Below are 19664 nucleotides of genomic sequence, written 5' to 3' on the forward strand. Positions count from 1 at the left end.
TTCTATAGTAATAAATTCATGATAAAAATAGAATATTAGCAGTTAATTACCTTTGACTCTTTCCTAAATAATCTTACTTTTTTCCCCCTAGCCCAAGTACATTCACAACTTACTAAAAGCAGTTGAGATTAGAAAAAAGGAACAGGAAAAAAGAATGGAAAAGAAAATACAAAGAGAACGAGAAATGGAAAAGGGAGAATTTGATGATAAAGAGGCATTTGTAACATCTGCTTATAAGAAAAAACTGCAAGAGAGAGCTGAAGAGGAAGAAAGAGAAAAGAGGGCTGCTGCACTTGAAGGTGAAATGGAAGAGGGAGAGGAGTAGAAGGAAACAAACAGGAGAGTTCTGCCCTGTGGTTAGCCACTTGCTCGTCACTGAACTTTTAGATTATAATGTTGTCATAATTTATGTATATGAATACAGGGTACAAGATATATGATGTTATGTATATTATAAAACAGGAGATTTTAACTAAAAACACAGTTGCACTCTTAGTAACTATTACTTCTACTGAACTTTTCAATTACATCTCACTTTGTTGCTTAAAACTATGATTATCACAAGTCATTGCCTTAGAAAATGATTTCAAATGTAAAAACATCGATTACAAGGCATGGAAAGCATGGCATTTGTCAAAAGCAGTATAAACGGAGATTGAAATCCTAGTTATGTTTCCTGGGATGAGAAAACTAGAGTAACATTGCCCAAGCATTAACTGGGCATTTACAAAAAGAATAACATTAATTCAAGAAAGAACAAAGATGTGCAGAGGCCAAAGAATACCTTAGAGCTTTACTTCATTGCTTTCTACTCCTGGTCGTTTCTCAAGGTCTAAGTAAAATGTGTACTTACAAATAGCTTAATTGGCAAATGCTTATCAACTTTAAGTGGAAGAAAACCAAAAGTATAAGGCTTGGTCTAAGCATGTACTATGTGTTCATCTAGAGCACCACTCAGGACCAGATAGTAAATAGACAGAGCTACATTCCAATAAAAATCTATTTACAAAAGCAGGCAGCAGGCCGAATTTGGCCTGAAGGCTATATAGATCTGGAAACTAGTTCATACGCTGTGTTACATACTCTATGCCTGTGAAACTGAACTGCATTTTGCCTTTTTGAATATATTATTCTCACTTTTGCTTTCATTCTCTTAGCATGTTTGGATGTAACCAAGCAGAGCGATCTCAGTGGATTTTATAGGCACCTATTAAATCAAGCAGTTGGTGAGGAGGAAGTACCTACATGCAGCTTTCGTGAAGCCAGGTGAGATGTGGCATATGGAATATGTAGAAGAAAGATACTGTTCATGATTTGTGATTGTGGGATCATTTTAACTCTCTGGAAGTAGAGGATTGCAGTATTGCATATTGTGTTGTTAGCCAAACCTGTCCTAATTGAATGAATAACTAGGGATTTACAGTTTTTTAATTAAAAAACGTTTAGTTCAAGTTTATTTTTATTTTATAGTAATTCTACACGCATGTTCAGATAGTATATAAAAAGAGAAGTGTATATATATATTTTTTAACATGTTTATTGGAGTATAATTGCTTTACAATGGTGTGTTAGTTTCTGCTTTATAACAAAGTGAATCAGCTATACATATACATATATCCCCATATCTCCTCCCAAAAAGAGAAGTATATTTTTTTCATAAATAGGACCTAGCCTCCATAAAACATAAGATTCACATAATCAAGGGCTTAGAAATGCATATCCAATATGTAGCCACTAGTTACCTGTAGCTGTTTAAATTTAAATTATATTAAATCTAAAATTTTGGTCACAACAGTCACATTTCAAGTACTCCATTGCCACATTTGGCTAGTGGGTACCATATTGGACAGCACAGATATATAGACATTACTATTTCTGTAGACATTTTTTTTTTCTGGCCATGCTGCACAGCCTGTGGGATCTTAGTTCCCCAACCAGGGATTGAACCTGGGCCCCGGCAGTGAAAGCGCTGAGTCCTAACCACTGGACCGTCAGGGAATTCCCCATTTCTGTAGACATTTCTATTAGTACTGGTCTAGAAAGTAAGGATTGGAGGATTTTTGAATAAAATTATAAAATATTATAGGGATGGTGAAATGATTATGGTGTAAGTATATAGCTGAAGGTAAAATTTGTCTTAAACTTGTATCTAAGGAAATCATTTTTTGGAATAGAAACATTCAGATAAGAGGGTCTGAGTCTTTGTTGCTAGGGAAGGAGGAGATGCAGGAGAATGGAATTAAGGATGAAGAGAAGGGATTACACCCCAACTACTAGGTTTTGATTGTAAAATTGGTGAGAATTGTGAGTCTCAGAAAGCATATTTGAAGACTGAAATTTTTGAATGAAAAATTAGAGTTTCATCTGGAATGTTGTGAGGCCACCTGTGAAACTCCATAATGTCATAGAGTAGTTGCAATTCCCAGAGTCTAATAATAGAATTCCTAACTATTAGTGAGTCCTTTAGCCAAGACACTTTTGCCAGCAATTGCTAGAGAACCATAGTTGTTGCTTTGTTTGGTGAGTAAGTGATTAGTGAGAATAAATGTGTAATGTAAATAAATTAACCATGCTTATTGGCTGGGAAAATGTAGGTGATGTAAACAGTGTTAATGTAACTGATCGTAATAGCTGGATTGATTCACATATTTCCATTTTGTTGTAAAAGATGCCAAGGGGTAGAGCAGGATGCTGGTGCCTTTTCAGTCATGAGAGGGATAATTTAGTGATATTTAGAATTAGGTTTTGTCACCATTTTGCTGTGAAAAAATTTATCTTCATCTTCTTCCAGGACTATTTTTAAATATTTTTAAAAATAAAGTAAAAATCCAACAAAACCACAACTTGAACCTCATGTTGTAAACTAGTACTTATATTCAGAATATATCTTTTCCCAATTATTCTTTGTCTGTGCTTGGCAAAAATGAAGACCTTGCACAGACCCCTGCCTGAAGGTTCTAGTGGTCCATACAGAAGGGCTGATTTTTACTTTTTCATTTCTACCAATATTGAAAATATTCGGAATGGTTAGAAAATACTAGTTTGCAGATGTTTACAAGGTAAATAGACAGCAGCACCTTTTCGAATTTGGGATAATCAGAAGGTTTATATAGTGTAGGTGTATTGACTTAAGTACTGATGAGCTTTATATGAACACTTCATTTATTTACTATAATTGATAATGTATCATTTTCTGTTACATTATTTTTCTTAAGGTCTGGGATAAAAGAAGAGAAATCAAAGGGATATTCTGATGAAGTAAGTTCAGAAAACAGAACACCTCATGAGAACTGCATTCGCCAAACTGTTGTGAAAGTAGAGGAAAACCCAGATGCAGACAGTGACTTTGATGCTAAGATCAGTGAGGATGATGAAATGGAAGAAGATAATAAAGTGAACTGCAGAAGGGAAAAGGGCACAGAGACCTTAAAAAATGACTCCAGGCACCACAGGAGTCATACCCACTCACGGTCATCTAGTGAAGAAAGAGAGCATGGTACCAAATACCACACAAAAAGTTCCAAGTCAAGAGGACATGAGAAAAGAGAAGATCAGCACCAAGAGAGACAATCCAGGGAGGACAACTATTACGCTGACCGTGATTACCAAAAAGAAAAGAAGGATTCCCATAGGCACAGAGAGGCCAGTTACAGAGATTCACACTGGAAGAGGCATGAACAAGAAGATAGACTGAGGGGAAGAGACCAGAGAGAAAGAAGTGATAGGGAATGGAAAAGGGAGAAAGACAGGGAGAAATACCCGTCAAGAGAACAAGAAAGAGACAGACAACGAAATGATTATGACCGACACATTGAGAAAGGAGGAGAGAAGGAAGAGAAAAGCAAAGAAGAGAAAAGCAAAGAAAAGGAAGAGCATATGAAAGCAAGGAAAGAAAGATATGAAAACAGTGATAAATACAGAGATAGAGAAAAACGAGAAGTAAGTGTTCAATCTTCAGAAAGAAATCAAGAAAGGGCAAAGGATAGGTTCTTTAACCAGGAAAGAGCCAATAAAATGAGAAACATGGAAAAGGACAAAGAAAGAAACCCAGAGAAACCCTCTAGTTCTGACACATCACTGGGAGCAAAACACAGAATCACAGAGGAATGCCAAGGGACTGGCAAAGAACAAGAGAGGCCACACGAGACAGTGAACAAGTTTGCAAAGAGGAGCAACGAAGAAACTGTAATGTCAGCGAGAGACAGATACTTGGCCCGGCAAATGGCACGGGTTAATGCAAAGACATATATTGAGAAAGAAGATGATTGATAACTGCCCCAATAGGAAGACCTGTGGAAGCACAGAAAATTATAATTCCTGGCAAATGTTGAGTGAACACATAAAGGAGTGTGTTAACAGTGGTTGGGAGGGTATTTTAAAATATATTTTCAAAATTCATTTTTGGTTTAGATTTAAGTCAGAAGTCAATCCTTTTATCTTGAATGTTTAACTAAATATATAATATTTACTTATCAATACCACATTCTTGGTTGTATTCAAGCAACCTAAAGAGAGTGCTGAATCCCTGTAGGTACTTAATGAGGAAAATTGGCTTCACTACAACCATTAAAAAATAATTTAAATAACTCTTCTATGTTGCTTTTGTTGCAGGAGCTGTTTGTTTTATAAATGTCATGTTTCAGATTAAAATATGTGGATTTGAACAGAGAATATTGTTTTACTTTATGTTCTAAAATTTGTATTAAAGTGTAAAATACAGATCACACATTTTTTTTTTTTAAAATTATTTATTTATTTATTTTATTTATGGCTGTGTTGGGTCTTCGTTTCTGTGCGAGGGCTTTCTCTAGTTGTGGCAAGCGGGGGCCACTCTTCATCGCGGTGCGCGGGCCTCTCACTATCGTGTCCTCTCTTGCTGTGGAGTGCAGGATCCAGATGCGCAGGCTCAGTAATTGTGGCTCACGGGCCTAGTTGCTCCGCGGCATGTGGGATCTTCCCAGACCAGGGCTCGAACCCGTGTCCCCTGCATTGGCAGGCAGATTCTCAACCACTGCGCCACCAGGGAAGCCCCAGATCACACATCTTGTCTAAGCTTTTTAGCCCACAACATACTCACTTAAATGAAAATTAAAATAGTGATATATTTGTATGTTTAATTGATGCTTATATTTTATTTTAAAAATAATGTCATTCATGTCATGCCGTAATTTCTCTTTTTTTTAATTAAAAATCACTTTAATTCTGGAACCCTAGCAGGTTAGTAAATTGGTTATGTGTATAAATCAGTTTTAGCTGAGGGTGAAAAGATGGAGATACTCAGCCTAAAGAAATTACCTAAAGATCCAGGTGGCCTATTTATGAACATGTCTTGTTTAATATACTCTAAAAAATATAGTACATCTTATTAGAGTTTCTATTTATATATCAAAATAAAACTAAAATTTCTGTATTCTTTGAAACTTAACCATTTGAAGTTATAAACTGTAAATAATTTATTCATGTGAAAAGGATGAATCATACAGAGAAAACAGTTCTCTTAACAGTCTTCCCATTAAGAAAGTGCTATTTTTATCTCATACTTCATGAAGAGTTACCACATTGTCTTATTTTAGAAGGATAAACATAGTTTAGTAAGAATATTGTCTTTAAGAAAATATATATAAAAGATCAAATTTAGCATTCATAAATCATTTTGTTATACTTTTTAAACCAGAAAGGAAAAGTAGCAAGAAAGCTCATGTCTCTATCTCTTGACTGACACATTAAATATCGGTTACACCCTAATACTTGAAAATATATCAGTGACAGTGACAAACACTTCAAAAGCACTGACTTTGTTTACACAGAGGGGTGTAGTATAATGTAACTGTGAAAGAGTTAGGGTGAGATCATGGAAGACCATGAGTGACAGGCTAAAAATCTTCAACTTTGGTAGAGAATTGGATTCCTTTGTTAGGGTTGTCGTACTAAAGCCATAAATTGGGAAGATTTCATTTGACTATAGTATGCAAGATAAAGCCTAGGAGAAAGAGACTGGAGGTGGAGAGATCTGATAAGAAACTGTTGATTTCCCTCTCCCAGTAATTCAGAGACTTAAAGCAGCATGGATGGTTTAGATAGGAAAAGTTACATATTTAAAAAACAAAATTATTTAAGTGTAATTGATTTACATTATTGTGTTTCAGGTATATAGCATAGTGATTCAGTTTTTCTTTTTTTAGATTCTATTATAGGTTATTAGAAGATACTGAATATAATTCCCTGTGCTATATAGTAAAGCCTTGTTGCTTATTTATTTTATGTACAGTAGTTTGTATCTGTTAATCCCATACTCTTGTCCCTCCTTTCCTCCCTCTCCCCTTTGGAAACCATAAGCTTGTTTTCCAGGTCTGTGAGTCTTTCTGTTTTGTATGTAGATTAATTTGAATTATTTTTTAGAGTCTACATATAAGTCATACAGTATTTGTCTTTCTCTGACTTCACTAAGCATGTTCTTTTCTTGGTCCACCCATGTTGCTGCAAATGGCAATATTTTATTCTTTTTTATGGCTGAGTAATATTCCACTGTGTATATATACCACATCTTCTTAAGCCAGCCTGTTGATGGGCACTTGAGTTGTTTCCATGTCTTGGCTATTGTAAATAGTGTTATGAACATTGGGGTGCATGTATCTTTTCCAAGTAGAGTTTTTGGTTTTTCCTGGATATATACCCAGGAGTGGGATTGCTGGATCATGTGATAGCTCTGTTACATAATACTTTTATTAACCAAGTTTGACATAACTCAGGGAGAAACTGCAAATTAAGGGTTTCTTCTCTCTCCTTCCCCAGATGTAGAGATGTTTTTGCCTCTTTGGCATTCACTCCCCCATTTCTGAGAATAGTGCCTTGGGAAAGTACCCTTCACTACTCTTAGTCCAGTGTTTCAAATGGGGCTGAAAGAGCTCCAGGAAGGTATGTGACTCAAGATAGGCCAATTCTGAGACTTGTCATAACTTAAAGTGATGTTTTCCAGTAGAATTCTGGACTGTGAAGATGAAGTAATTCCAGAGTTACATGGGAAAATGAGTGCCTGACTGCCTGACAGAATAAAGCCCACACAAAAGAAAACAGAAATGAGAGGTGAGAAGGACAAAGACCTGATGATTGCTTTTGAAGCTTTGGCTCTAGTAGATCATATTTCAATATTTAAACCAGTATTTTTCTCTTGGGCCAATTGGATTTAGATTTCTACCAAAAAAGCCCTATTTGACACAAAAAGGTTCCACCTCTGATAAGTCTGTGCCAAAAATCGCCAGAATATTCTTAGTAAGCTTTTAAAAATTGTAGTATAACAAACATAAAGAATAGTACATATATCATGAGTACATAGTTTAATGGATTTACACAGTGAACATACCCAATTCAAAAAGAGACCATTACCTGCCCCACAGAAGCTCCCCTCAAACCATTTCCCAGCCTACTCCCTGCCTTTACTTTTAACACCATAGATTAATTTTGCTTGTTTTCTTGATTGTATAATATTTATCCATCTACTGTTGATGGCCATTGAGTTATTTCCATTTGGGGGTTATTGTGAATAATGCTTCTAGGAACATTCTTACATTTGTCTTCTAGTATGTACATATATATATATTGATTGCTTAGGTCCTAGGAATGGAATTGCTGATCCATAGGGTAAGTATATGTTCATAATAATAGGTAACGTCAGTTTTCCAAAATAAACTCCAATGTATGAGAGTTACAGTTGCTTCACATTCTTGCTTACACTTGTAATTGTTTAACCTTTGTCTTTTTGTCTTTTAATTTGAGCCGTTCTGGTGGGTGTGATGGTATCTCATGGTTTTATTTTGGGGTTCCCTGATGACTTTCATATTTATTAGCATTTTGATATCTCATTTTTGAAGAATCTGTTTCTTTTGCCTATTGTTTTTAAATTTTATTTATTTATTTTTGGCTGCGCTGGGTCTTTGTTGCTGCGTGTAGGCTTTCTCTAGCTGCGGCGAGCAGGGGCTACTCTTCGTTGTGGTGCACAGGCTTCTCATTGCAGTGGCTTCTCGTTGCAGAGCATGGGCTCTATGCGTGGGCTTCAGTAGTTGTGGCATGAGGGATCTAGAGCGCAGGCTCAGTAGTTGTGGCGCACGGACTTAGTTGCTCTGCGGCCTGTGGGATCTTCCCGGACCAGGGCTTGAACCCGTGTCCCCTGCATTGGCAGGCGGATTCTTAACCACTGTGCCACCAGGGAAGTCCTGCCTATTTTTGTTTTGAAGTGGGTGAGTAGGACTATCTTCCTTTTTCTTCATGACCTGTACTGATTCTCTATATGGATAGGAGTTGTCTTTGCAAGTAACTTCTACCTCAGTATGGCTTGCCTTTTCACTCTCTCATAAGGTATTTTTAGCGAACAGAAATCTTTAATTTTGATAAAGTTCACCTTAATCAAAAGTTAAATTTAAAATTCAGTTCCTTAGTTGCACTAGACATATTTGAAGTGCTCAATAACCGTATGAAGCTAGGAGCTGCCATAGAGGGAAATGAAGCTTTATAGAACATTTCTGTCATTGCAGAAAGTTCTGGACAACACTCTTCTAGAAGCATTATTGTCTTCTTTTCACATTTAGATGTACCATGCACCTGCAATGAATTTTTGTGTGTGGTATAATATAGAGATTAAGATTTTTTTCCATATGGATATGAGGTAGACTCAGCAGTGAATAAAAATTTGTTCAAATTAGTACTACAATGAATACCATTATACATCCACCAGGAATGGCAAAAATGTGTAGAGACTTACAATACCAAGTGTTGGTGAGATATGGAGCAAAAAGTAAGTCATATGCTACTAGTGGCAGATAAACTGGTAGGATCTTTTTGGAAAACAATTTGGCTTTACCTAGTAACACTGATGCTGCACATTTGTCTTACACAGATGCATCAGGAATATTCATAATAGTGTTTCCATCAAACTGGAAATAATCTAAATGTCCATCAGTAGTAAATTAATCTAGTGTGTATATATGCACAATACAGTGAAATGAATATACTAGAGGTATAACTAGGATGAATTTCAGTGTTGTAAGAAACAAAAAGTAATTTATATAGTTTTTATAAAACAGGCAAAACTGTATAGAGACACATGGGTAGGTGGTAAAACTAAAGAAAAACAAGGAAATAATTACAAAAGTCAAGATACCATTTGTGATATGGGAGCGTACACATGGGTTCTAGATGCTGGAAATAGTTTTTTGACCTGGGTGGTAGTTACTTGGCTATTCACTCTATCAATTGTAAATATGTTTTATATATTATTCTGTATGCATAAGATATCTCACAGTAAACATTTTTGTAATTTAAGGTTTTTAATATATGAATGGAGGAATGTTGGCCATGCTGGTTAATCTTAGTCATTTCTATAGGAAGAATATGTAGATGTTGATTAGTCAAATGGCTTATGCACAGGGCAGCAGTTCTTGGATAACGAATTATTGGGACCAGTATAAATAAGGGGTTCATTATATTTGTTGCTAGATACGTGTTCTTTTAAATATATGAGGTCTAAAATAATGTACTTAAAAGAAATTTTCTGAATAGGTAAACAGCTGTTCCTGTGATTCAGTGTCTTTAATTTTCCTTCTCCCTCCCCTTGTTTACTCCTGTTCCAATCGTACCAGTTACGCAGTGCTGTTTCAAGGTAACCGTGCCTTCTCACATACTAATCGCTTTGCCTGGAAAGTCATGTTTTTGCCTAACTCCTTATTTTTAAAACTGAAGTGTGATTGCCTCCAGAAAACCTCTTATAATACCTTTCTTTGTTTCAGCCACACCTCTGTTTCCTTTTAATTCTGTGGGTAATACTATCACAGCATTATGGTATAATGATTGTATGTTAGTTGTTTGAAGGCAAAGATCTGATCTCAACTTTGTATGCCCAGTACCTACTATAATAGCTGGCATGAGTGAACATTTAGAAGAGTTTTTACTTCATTGTTTTAACTTCATTTACTTTAATATCTGTTAAGTATTTCTTAAAATTAGAATTTTAAAACAAGAATGAACTTGGAAATCATCTATAACTCCTCGAATTTAAAATGTTTTTAAGATGGTATGACATCAGGTTTAATAGCTGAGACTTGGAAATCTTGGGTCCACCACTTGCTGCATAATCTTGGACAAATTATCTAAGTTCTCTGAACTTTATTTTTTCCTTATTTGTAATATGAGGATAATAAAAGGGTCTCTTTCATAAGACTGATATGAGGATTGCTTGAAACAATGTACGTAATGCTGTGCCTGATGTTAGCACACAGTAAATACTAGTGTGTATATATATCATATGTATATATATTGTGTGTATATATGTATATTATTACCCATGAGGAGATGGGGCCAGTAAAGTTGAGTGACTTAAATAAGGTTCCTTAGCTTGGTAGTGGATGAGAAAGGACTTGAGCTTGTCTTCTCAATCCTATCTGGTTGCTCTTAACACAGGTGCAGAAAAGTTTTTTTGCTTTTGGTAAAATGTATGACATGAGCCATACTTACTATGGAGGGAAACTAGGCCAGACAAATGACATGAAGTTTGCATTATTTTCATGTATTCAGCAAATTGGGGGCTATGTACCATATGTGCTAGATTCTTCTTAATTGTGTTAAGAAGACAAAGCCTTAAGAATCAAAGGAATACTAAGCAGGAAAGGTTTTGGAAAAAGAGTTTAGAGATACACTGTAATACTGAAGTTTCTGTCTTGGAAGATGCTTTGTCCAAGCTTTGCCCATCCCCCTATACTGCTAATCCCATTCCTCTCTCCGCCCCTTAAGAAAAGACTATGGCTTTCTTAGGCTATAATTGTAAAAATTAATGAATGTAAACCGGTCCTCTTCCTTTTTCACCATCCCTTCCCTAACAATTCAGTCCAGAAGCCATTAAGTGGGGCTGAGCAAGGTAAAGCTATCATGACCCAGAGCTGGGTGTCACTAAAACACAGTGAAGAGCATCGTGAAGGAGCAGCCCAAATGAATGTGAGGGGTAATCCATGCAGAAAGGAGGTCCATTCAGGATATCTGAGCCCAAGTGGTGGAGGGGGGGGCATCTGTGCAGTGGGTGGTGATGGTGACTGCCCAACAAGGGATGTCAGCTTGAGCAGGGTGAGAAGGGCGTTTGTACAGGGACAGTCCCAGCATGAGGTGTCAGAACCTGAATGGGGTAAAAAGGGCTATGTAGATGGCAGTGACAGCAGCAATGGAATATTGCTTACCTTCAGGGATATTGATCAAAAGTAAATATATTTGTTATAATGGGAGCCAGGTTTCTCACTGCCCTAGAAGGGGTTATAAACATGAAGAGAGAAAATTAGAATGAACTTTGTAATGTTGGTTTGGAACTGGAGTTACTGGTATAAACTCACATAGTTTTCAAGATAGAGAAATAATAATAGATGAAAATGTGTGTTTTTGTGCACACATGTGAGAAGACAGGATCAGTGACACTCCAATGAGCATACTTGGCACCTAGATCTTGGGTTCTAAATATATTCTTCACTAAAAGAAACCAGGACTTCTTGGAGAAATGGCTGTGGCAGAGAAAGTACAAGATGATACTGTAACATCTTACTCCAGAAGGTAAGGAAGTGAGTGTTCCAGGAATGATGGGGACATGTCAAAGGATACTGGAGCCAGCTTGAAAGGATTCTCACTGGCTAAATATGGAACCATTTGAGCATCAAAATTAATAATAATTGATTATAATCCATTGAATAAAATAAGAATCCATAAAAAATGAAAGTTAGATGAGGAACTGTATTCGCACAGTCTCAGAGTAAACCCCCTACAAAATATTAATTACAAAAACAAAAGAAACTTTACTTGGTAGAAAGTCTGGCAGATACCACCTTAATGAAGTGATTGAAGTTAATATCACCAGTATGGGGACAAAAATTGAATCATACTCGATGTGATAGAATGTGCTGAGAACACAACATTCCTGTGATATTTCTGCCAAAAATGTATATTAGCTTGAATCTAATCATGAGTCAATTATCAAATCAAATTGAGAGAAATTCTACAGAATAACTAGCTTGTAATATTCGAAAGTGTCAAGTTCATGAAGCAAGGAAAGTCTGGAAAACTGTTGCAGACTGAGGGAGACAAAAGAGACATGAACGTGTGGTTCTAGACTGGATCCTTTTGGTAAAAGGACATCATTGAATGGTGTCTGAGATTAGATGGCAGTAATGTATCAATGCTACTTTCCTGATTTTGATGGTCCTATTGTGGTTATGTAGGAGAATGTCCTTGTTTGTTGGAAACACATCCTTCATGATTTTCCTTTTTGAATTTAGCATCTGTATTTTGGCTTCTATGGATGATGTTTTTAGTTAAGACTTTTTTTAATGGATTTACAATGTTGTGTTTCTGCTGTACAGCAAAGTGACTCAGTTATATATACATTCTTTTTTTTTAATTTATTTATTTTTGGCTGTGTTGGGTCTTCACTGCTGCATGTGGGCTTTCTCTAGTTGCGGCGGGTGGGGGATACTCTTCGTTGCCATGTGCGGGCTTCTCATTCGGTGGCTTCTCCTGTTGCGGAGCACGGGCTCTAGGCTTGTGGGCTTCAGTAGTTGTGGCTCATGGGCTTTAGAGCGCAGGCTCAGTAGTTGTGGCACACGGGCTTATTTGTTCCGCAGCATGTGAGATCTTCCCAGACCAGGGCTCGAACCCGTGTCCCCTGCATTGGCAGGCAGATTCTTAACCACTGCACCACCAGGGAAGTCCCTACATTATTTTTTTTTAATATTCTTTTCCATTATGGTTTATCCCAGGAGATTGGATATCGTTCCCTGTGCTATACAGTAGGACCTTGCTGTTTGTCCATTCTAAATGGAATAGTTTGCATCTACTAACCCCAAACTCCCAGTCCATCCTTCCCCCTCTCCCCTTCCCCTTGGCAACCACAAGTCTGTTCTCTATGTCTGTGAGTCTGTTTCTGTTTTGTAGATAGGTTCGTTTGTGTCATATTTTAGATTCCACATGTAAGTGATATCATATGGTATTTGTCTTTCTGACTTATTTCACTTAGTATGATAATCTCTGGTTGCATCCGTGTTGCTGCAAATGGCATTCTTTTTTATGGCTTAGTACTATTCCATTATATATATGTACCACATCTTCTTTATCCATTCATCTGTTGATGGACATTTGGCTACTTGTGAATAGTGCTGCTATGAACATAAGGGTGCATGTATCTTTTCTAATTATAGTTTTGTCCAGATATGTATGCCCAGGAGTGGGATTGCTGGATCATATGGAGTGGGATTGCTGGATCATATGGTAGTTCTATTTTTAGTTTTCTGAGGAACCTCCATACTGTTTTCCATAGTGGCTGCACCAACTTACATTCCCATCAACAGAGTAGGAGGGTTCCCTTTTCTCTACACCCTCTCCAGCATTTGTTATTTGTAGACTTTTTAATGATGGCCATTCTGACCGGTGTGAAGTGGTACCTCATTGTAGTTTTGATTTGCATTTCTCTAATAATTAGTGATGTTGAGCACCTTTTCATGTGCCTAGGGCCATCTGTAAGTCTTCTTCGGAGAAATGTCTATTTAGGTCTTCTGCCAATTTTTCAATTGGGTTGTTTGTTTTGTTGTTGAGTTGTATGAGCTGTTTATATATTTCGGAGATTAAGCCCTTGTCAGTTGCATCATTTGCAAATGTTTTCTCCCATTCTGTAGGTTGTCTTTTCATTTTGTTTATGGTTTCCTTTGCTGTGCAAAAGCTTGTAAGTTTGATTAGGTCCCATTTGTTTATTTTTGTTTTTATTTCTATTGCCTTGGGAGACTGACCTAAGAAAACATTGGCATGATTTATGTCAGAGAATGTTTTGCCTATGCTCTCTTTAAGAGTTTTATATGGGTGATGATTTTAAAGAAAGACATGCAAGTAATGTTTGGCCTGCAATCAGAAAACCTAGGTATAAGGCCTGTTCTAGAACTTTCCAGCTGTGTGAACCTGGGCAAATCAGCTGACCTCTCTGAGCCTCAGGCTCCTTATCTGCAGAATGGGGGAAGTAACACCTGTCAGCCATGTCACCCAGAGTTCTGATGATCCAATGAGATGATCTATGTGAAAGCACATTATAAACTGAAGCTCTGCACAAATTGCAAAAATTGTAATAATTTATTTAGCTTTACTGAAATTTAATATCTCTAACTCTAGGTACTTTTGATGCTAAGTATTTGCAAATCACATGCAATGGTTTTATATTTATTTATTTGGTTGCGTCTGGTCTTAGTTGTGGCAGGTGGGCTCCTTTTTTGCAGCAGGCAGGCTCCTTAGTTGTGGCTCGCCGGTGCCTTAGTTGTGATATGGAACTCTTAGTTGTGGCATGCATGTGGGATCTAGTTCCCAGACCAGGGATTGAACCCAGGCCCCCTGCATTGGGAGCATGGAGTCTTAACCACTGTGCCACCAGGGAAGTCCCACATGCAGTGATGTTTTGGGGGATGTGTAAATGTTTTGACAATATACAGTTAAGATTTTTCTTTTAACCTTAAGAGTTTGGAAAGGTTTTTTTGGTTTTATTCTGTTTTGTTTTTTAATGAGACAGAATCTATTCATCATGATGTTAAGAGTTATTACAGTAATAGTTCACAACAAAAGGCATTTACTGATATCTTAAAATATAGTTTGGAACATTTATGACTAAACTGCATAAATGTATACATGGGCATTTCATGCATCTTAAAGAGGGGACTCCTATTTTGTATAAATAAAACAGGTTTTAATTCTGTCACTAAAGTTTAAAAATAAACATGTTTCATGTAAAAAATAATGTTTAATGGAAAATTTCATATTACCACTGTTGACAGGTGAATAGTGGAAGAAATTTATTTATTCTTAGCTCTAAATAATGTGGAAGAAGAAAGGAAAGATGAGGAAAAAGAAATACCATTTATATAATTCAACTAACTATATAATCCATACTTTGAAGCACCTCATTGATATGTTCAACACACAAAGTATCCTGAAAATGTTTTTTGTAAATCAAATCATATTTGAAATGCCACTGGAGAAATAACTGCAAATTCTTATGTAAAGTCCCTAATTTTATCCTTTAAACTTTGCATTTTTCATGTATCAAGTTTTAAGATAAGGTACACTTATCATATTAGAGTTTGAGTAAGAATCAAATAGGTTTTTTTAAAAAAACAGCAAATGTTCTTATTTATTTATGGAAATTTAGGTATTTTAGCATAGAGATGGGCTAGCTGCTCCTTCCTAAATATTTGTTGTTTGGACTGTCAGTGTTTACAAATTGTTAGAAATAAATTATCTACTATAATTGTAGTCTTCAGTTGTAGAACTGAAGGACTGAAATCATCTTTTCTCTCTCCTAAATGATAAGGTTCTTCTTAGTTCAGCAGACGTAAAACTTTCTTCTGATGACATGCTCCACCAATGCACACTGGTTCCAAATTAGATTTGGCCAAAGAAATAATCTCTTTTTGATAGCTTAAGGGAAAAACTTGCATAGGTGGTAGAGCAATTTGGTGTGAATTTTATGATGTGTTGGTAAGAGAAATACAACCTGAAATTCCAATTGAAATATACTGTGAATTATTTCCAAAAAATAAAGACTTCTCCTGAAAAGATGATTTGTTTTGAAACACCTAATGCAGAAACAGTACTGAATGGATTCCAACTGTATGTAACAAAAGGAAAGACATATTTAAGATTCCATCTTTTCCATTGTGGTAAATGCCTACTAAACAATTGAGAGGGGCATTATTTCATTCTAGGAGAGGAAATAAAACTTAAGCTCACCTTCCTTTAGAAAATTCCAGATCCCAAGAAGAGTAGAGAAATTAGGTTTGTTTCTGCCTCTAAATGTAGTTATCTGAACTTTAAAATATTGTTCTATCATTGAAATTTAGAGACAGTTAAGCAATGAGGGGAAAAGGTGATACTATAAAAAGTAAGAAAAAAAGATTTAGAGCTTTTAAAATAGTCCTTCCATGGAACTGAACGTGACAAATTTTAATAAATATCACTGACTTATCTCTGATATTGAAGAAAAGAATTCAGAATGTTTCAAGTGGACCAGGAAAGCTTTCCACAGTGTAAGAATATTCCCTGTCTTAATGGGTTTTTTTCCATATTTGGATTTATAAATTTCAATCTCTAACATACTTCTCAAGCAAGCATTTTCTAAGTTCCCCTTCCTAATTTAGAGCCTTTTGTGTAATAATGATGACTTTAAAGTATACAACTTCTTCCACTTAGCATAGGACTATTTTGCTTTTATTGCTTTATGGGGATGACAGATTGTAGTATAGTCTCTCTGAGGAATCTACTATTTCACTTCCCCACCCATCTCTGACAATAAAAGAAAAAAGGGAGGGTAGAAAATGCCTTCTGAATACTGCCTTATTTAATGATATCTTAAGCACCAGGTGTTGATTTATGAGCAAAGAAACACGCTATGAAAGGAACCAAGTGTGGATTGTACCACTGGGTAGCTAAGCATTGTCTAAAATGCGTAAGAACAGCACAGTTAAGCCACTGCATTCCATGGTTTTAAGCTTTGCTTGACAGTGACCTCCAAATCAGTTATACAACAGATGCAATGTATCAGGTCAGCCTTTCCTAATTATCAAAAGAATATGGTTCTAATTCTAGGAGAATAATCTCCCTTTTAAGGGGTCAGGGTGGGGTGGGTGAGTTAAATGGAAATTCATATTTACACTTAAATATTGAGATTGGTAGCACCAAATTAACAAGTTTCGTAAAAAGCAGGGACAGTGAGAGAGTGACTCATCTCAAGAATAACTTTTTGCCTTGATTTGAGATTTATTATTTGATTTGATTGTCATTGTTTGATTTTGGAGCTAATACATTGACTTTGGGTTTGTTGGGGTCTTTGCATCCATCTCTACATGGGGCAGCCAGGGCAATGAATTTAGGTTACAAGTCATATGCATTCCACACAACAAATGGAATAAGTTTTAAATGGGTTGCAAGTTTTTTGGAATAAAGATGAATTCTTCGGACTCCATTACATGTCAACATATAGGAACAACCTCAATCAACTGAACTGCCTCCATGCCTTTGCTTGTGTCTTGCCTATTTCTCAGGTATTTCTCACTAATAAAATCACAGAAAAAAAATTAACTTCAGTACTTAAATAACTTTACAATTCAGTCCATTTTTATTTTTTACTTTTATGTAAATGCTACATTAGATGTAAAAGGTCTTTAAAAGATTAAAGTCCATTTACCAACTCAAGTTTTCCTTAAAAAAAAAATCCACGGTAGTATTGATAAATAGGGGTCAAGTAAATGCAAACTATGCTGGGGAGAGATTTTGGATTTTTTCTGTCTAGTGACATTTGAAAACTTTTCAAAACACCTGTATAACACCTGGCTTGACAAAACTTTGTTTGAAAAAGTGCTTTTTAAAAAATGGTATCTTTGGAAAATGCATGTGTGTGTGGGATGGGGGGAATACATATCTGAATATATTTATAAAGCAAGTTCTTAAATTTGCAAAGCTATTTACCACCGAATACGCTGCCACTTATATAACTTCTCTCCTTTCAGCATGCTAGAAAGCAAAGGGAATGGACATGAGGTAGCAGGAAGGAATGAAAGAGTGAAGATAATGAAGGTAGGTCAGTTAACAGTCATTTTAAAATCCCCCTCTCTTTTCCTCTAATATTTTGGGAAACTTCTCGGCAGCTAACATCTATGAGGAAAATATTCTGCTGGGAAAAGCAAAGAATCAGAAATAGAAGAATGTAGGGGGAATACAGGAAGATGGCCAGGGAATAGTGTTGGGGAAAGGAAGCCAAGGGAGGAAGCTCTATAATTAGATTAAACTAGGCCTCTGCTATATGGATCTTCTTTCTATAAGGTTGTTAGGATTAAGTTAGATTTATACAGAGGACTGATGTGATATGGGGCCAGATCATTGAGTCCTTTTATCATTGACTAGGCTTTACTCCCTTTAAGATTTTGGTAAGGAAATCTCACACTACAAGGTAAAATTTGCTTCTCTACCTATGCATCTGAGAGTCCCAAGCCACTGAAGGTCAAATATACTTGATCTGTATTAAGGGTTTTATGTGGCGTGTAAGGTTATTCACTTAACTGACCCTTTTCCAATCAGGCTTACTTAGACTCAGTCTTGAATATTATCTGGAGGGCTCACTATCCTGGTAGCCAACCAGGAAGGGTCAAGGGGTTGGGAGGAGGTGCATTTAAGGCTAACCCAGACTCTCCAATTACTTTTGGGTTGAGGATGACCTTGGTTTAGGTCAGGGTACCAGATCTCTACACCCTGTGAAAATTTGATTTATCCACTCTTTACAAAGCCAAGTAACCTTAATGGTTAAACGGAGTCATTTGAAGTAGACAGCTTAAACCAGATAGTCAACTGAACACTGAAGATGCATTTATCAATATTCATCTTCAAAGTAGTTCATAGCCAAGCCACAGTGACTAATGAAATAGGCCAGATTTGCCTGTGGAACATTATCCTGAATGTTTAGCAGAGAGAGACAGGAAGATGGCAGTGAAGTGCAGGAAATACTAAAGCATGGCCCATAAAGGAAGATGTATGGGCTAAAGTAGTGTCATTGGAAAAGGAGCAGGTGGCAGAGCATGTTGTAGTAATTATACCCTTCAAATAATAACATACATACAAATTTCAGTAGGTGGAATTTGTTAATGTAAGAAAAACTAGAGGAAATTCATATAGTTTGTAACGGGCCCAAAGTATTAGAATAGAGATAGGGATACACTGGAACAACAGTATACACAGGCACACATGCTCACACGTACACATTATTTTTCAGCTTAGCTTCTTACATCTTCCTCTCCTGACTCCAGAGCAGCACACAGGTTACAGGGTTCTAGTAGATTCCAGCTATAGAATTCTATGCTACTCAGGAAATATATGGCTAGCTAGACAGTATCCCTGTTTTCTCCTAAATGGTTTATGCATTCATGAACAGTGAAACCTTTGGAAGCAAACGATGTTAGATACTGATGATCGTAACAAGGAATGATACAGGAGACTTTCACAGACTTGATCCTAAACCTAATCCTAACTGACGACATGGTGGTTTTCATCACCTCCATACACACCCTCACACATCCAAAGCAGTCCACTTCAGCTGCATCACAGAGTCTAACATGATAACATGTCTGGGAGATTTCACAGAAAGAAGTGGCTAGAGGCCATAAGAGTCTGGGCACCATAGTCTTTTGGGACTGTGTCTCTATGAAGAAGGCCCTTCCATCGGCAGGCTTAGCTGGCAACTCATTGACTTAGAGGGAGAAGGCAAGGTGTGACTTGTCAGAACTGGAGGAAGAGCTTGTTGGGAAGCCATTTTCCTTTCATTGATGTTTTACACAGCATTCAAGTGGATATCCCCACAGGGAATTTCTGTCGGTGTTTCTGGAGTGATACCTTTAATAAGACGCTGTTAGGAAGAAAACATGATGTTATAAATATTCTTATAATTTAACAGTTTAAAATTTTTTTCAATATTAATATTAAAACAAAGGTTAAGTAGCATTTAAATGGCATTTAATAGTAAATTGGAATAGTCTTACTGACTTTCCTTAAGAAAGGAATCCGCAATTTATTCTCAAATATGTGTAAAAATGGCATATTCAGGAACTATATAAGCATCTGTAAAC

At 36.5% G+C, this 19664-nt stretch overlaps 2 protein-coding genes across 7 annotated transcripts in view; one reads left to right on the top strand and one right to left on the bottom strand.

Moving 5' to 3' along the window:
- The window catches only part of NSRP1 (nuclear speckle splicing regulatory protein 1), a 73115-nt gene extending 55718 nt beyond the window's left edge, over positions 1 to 17397 (top strand). For 2 of the 3 annotated variants that reach the window (XM_082371864.1, XM_082371863.1), the window contains 3 exons: positions 92 to 299; positions 1158 to 1266; positions 3216 to 4671. In XM_082371864.1, the coding sequence (XP_082227990.1) occupies positions 92 to 299; positions 1158 to 1266; positions 3216 to 4269 (1371 nt within the window). In that variant the 3' untranslated portion in view covers positions 4270 to 4671. Of the gene's footprint in view, positions 1 to 91; positions 300 to 1157; positions 1267 to 3215; positions 4710 to 5023 lie in introns of those variants that run through there. The other variant, XM_082371862.1, reaches the window with a different exon arrangement.
- The window catches only part of SLC6A4 (solute carrier family 6 member 4), a 35586-nt gene continuing 33066 nt past the window's right edge, over positions 17145 to 19664 (bottom strand). For all 4 annotated transcript variants that reach the window (XM_082371859.1, XM_082371858.1, XM_082371857.1 and 1 more), the window contains one exon: positions 17145 to 19444. In XM_082371859.1, coding sequence (XP_082227985.1) covers positions 19370 to 19444 — 75 coding nt within the window. In that variant the 3' untranslated portion in view covers positions 17145 to 19369. The remainder of the gene's footprint in view (positions 19445 to 19664) is intronic.

This window comes from Balaenoptera borealis (genome assembly GCF_965194805.1).
Source record: "Balaenoptera borealis genome assembly, chromosome: 20".
In the NCBI taxonomy this organism is placed as follows: domain Eukaryota; kingdom Metazoa; phylum Chordata; class Mammalia; order Artiodactyla; family Balaenopteridae; genus Balaenoptera; species Balaenoptera borealis.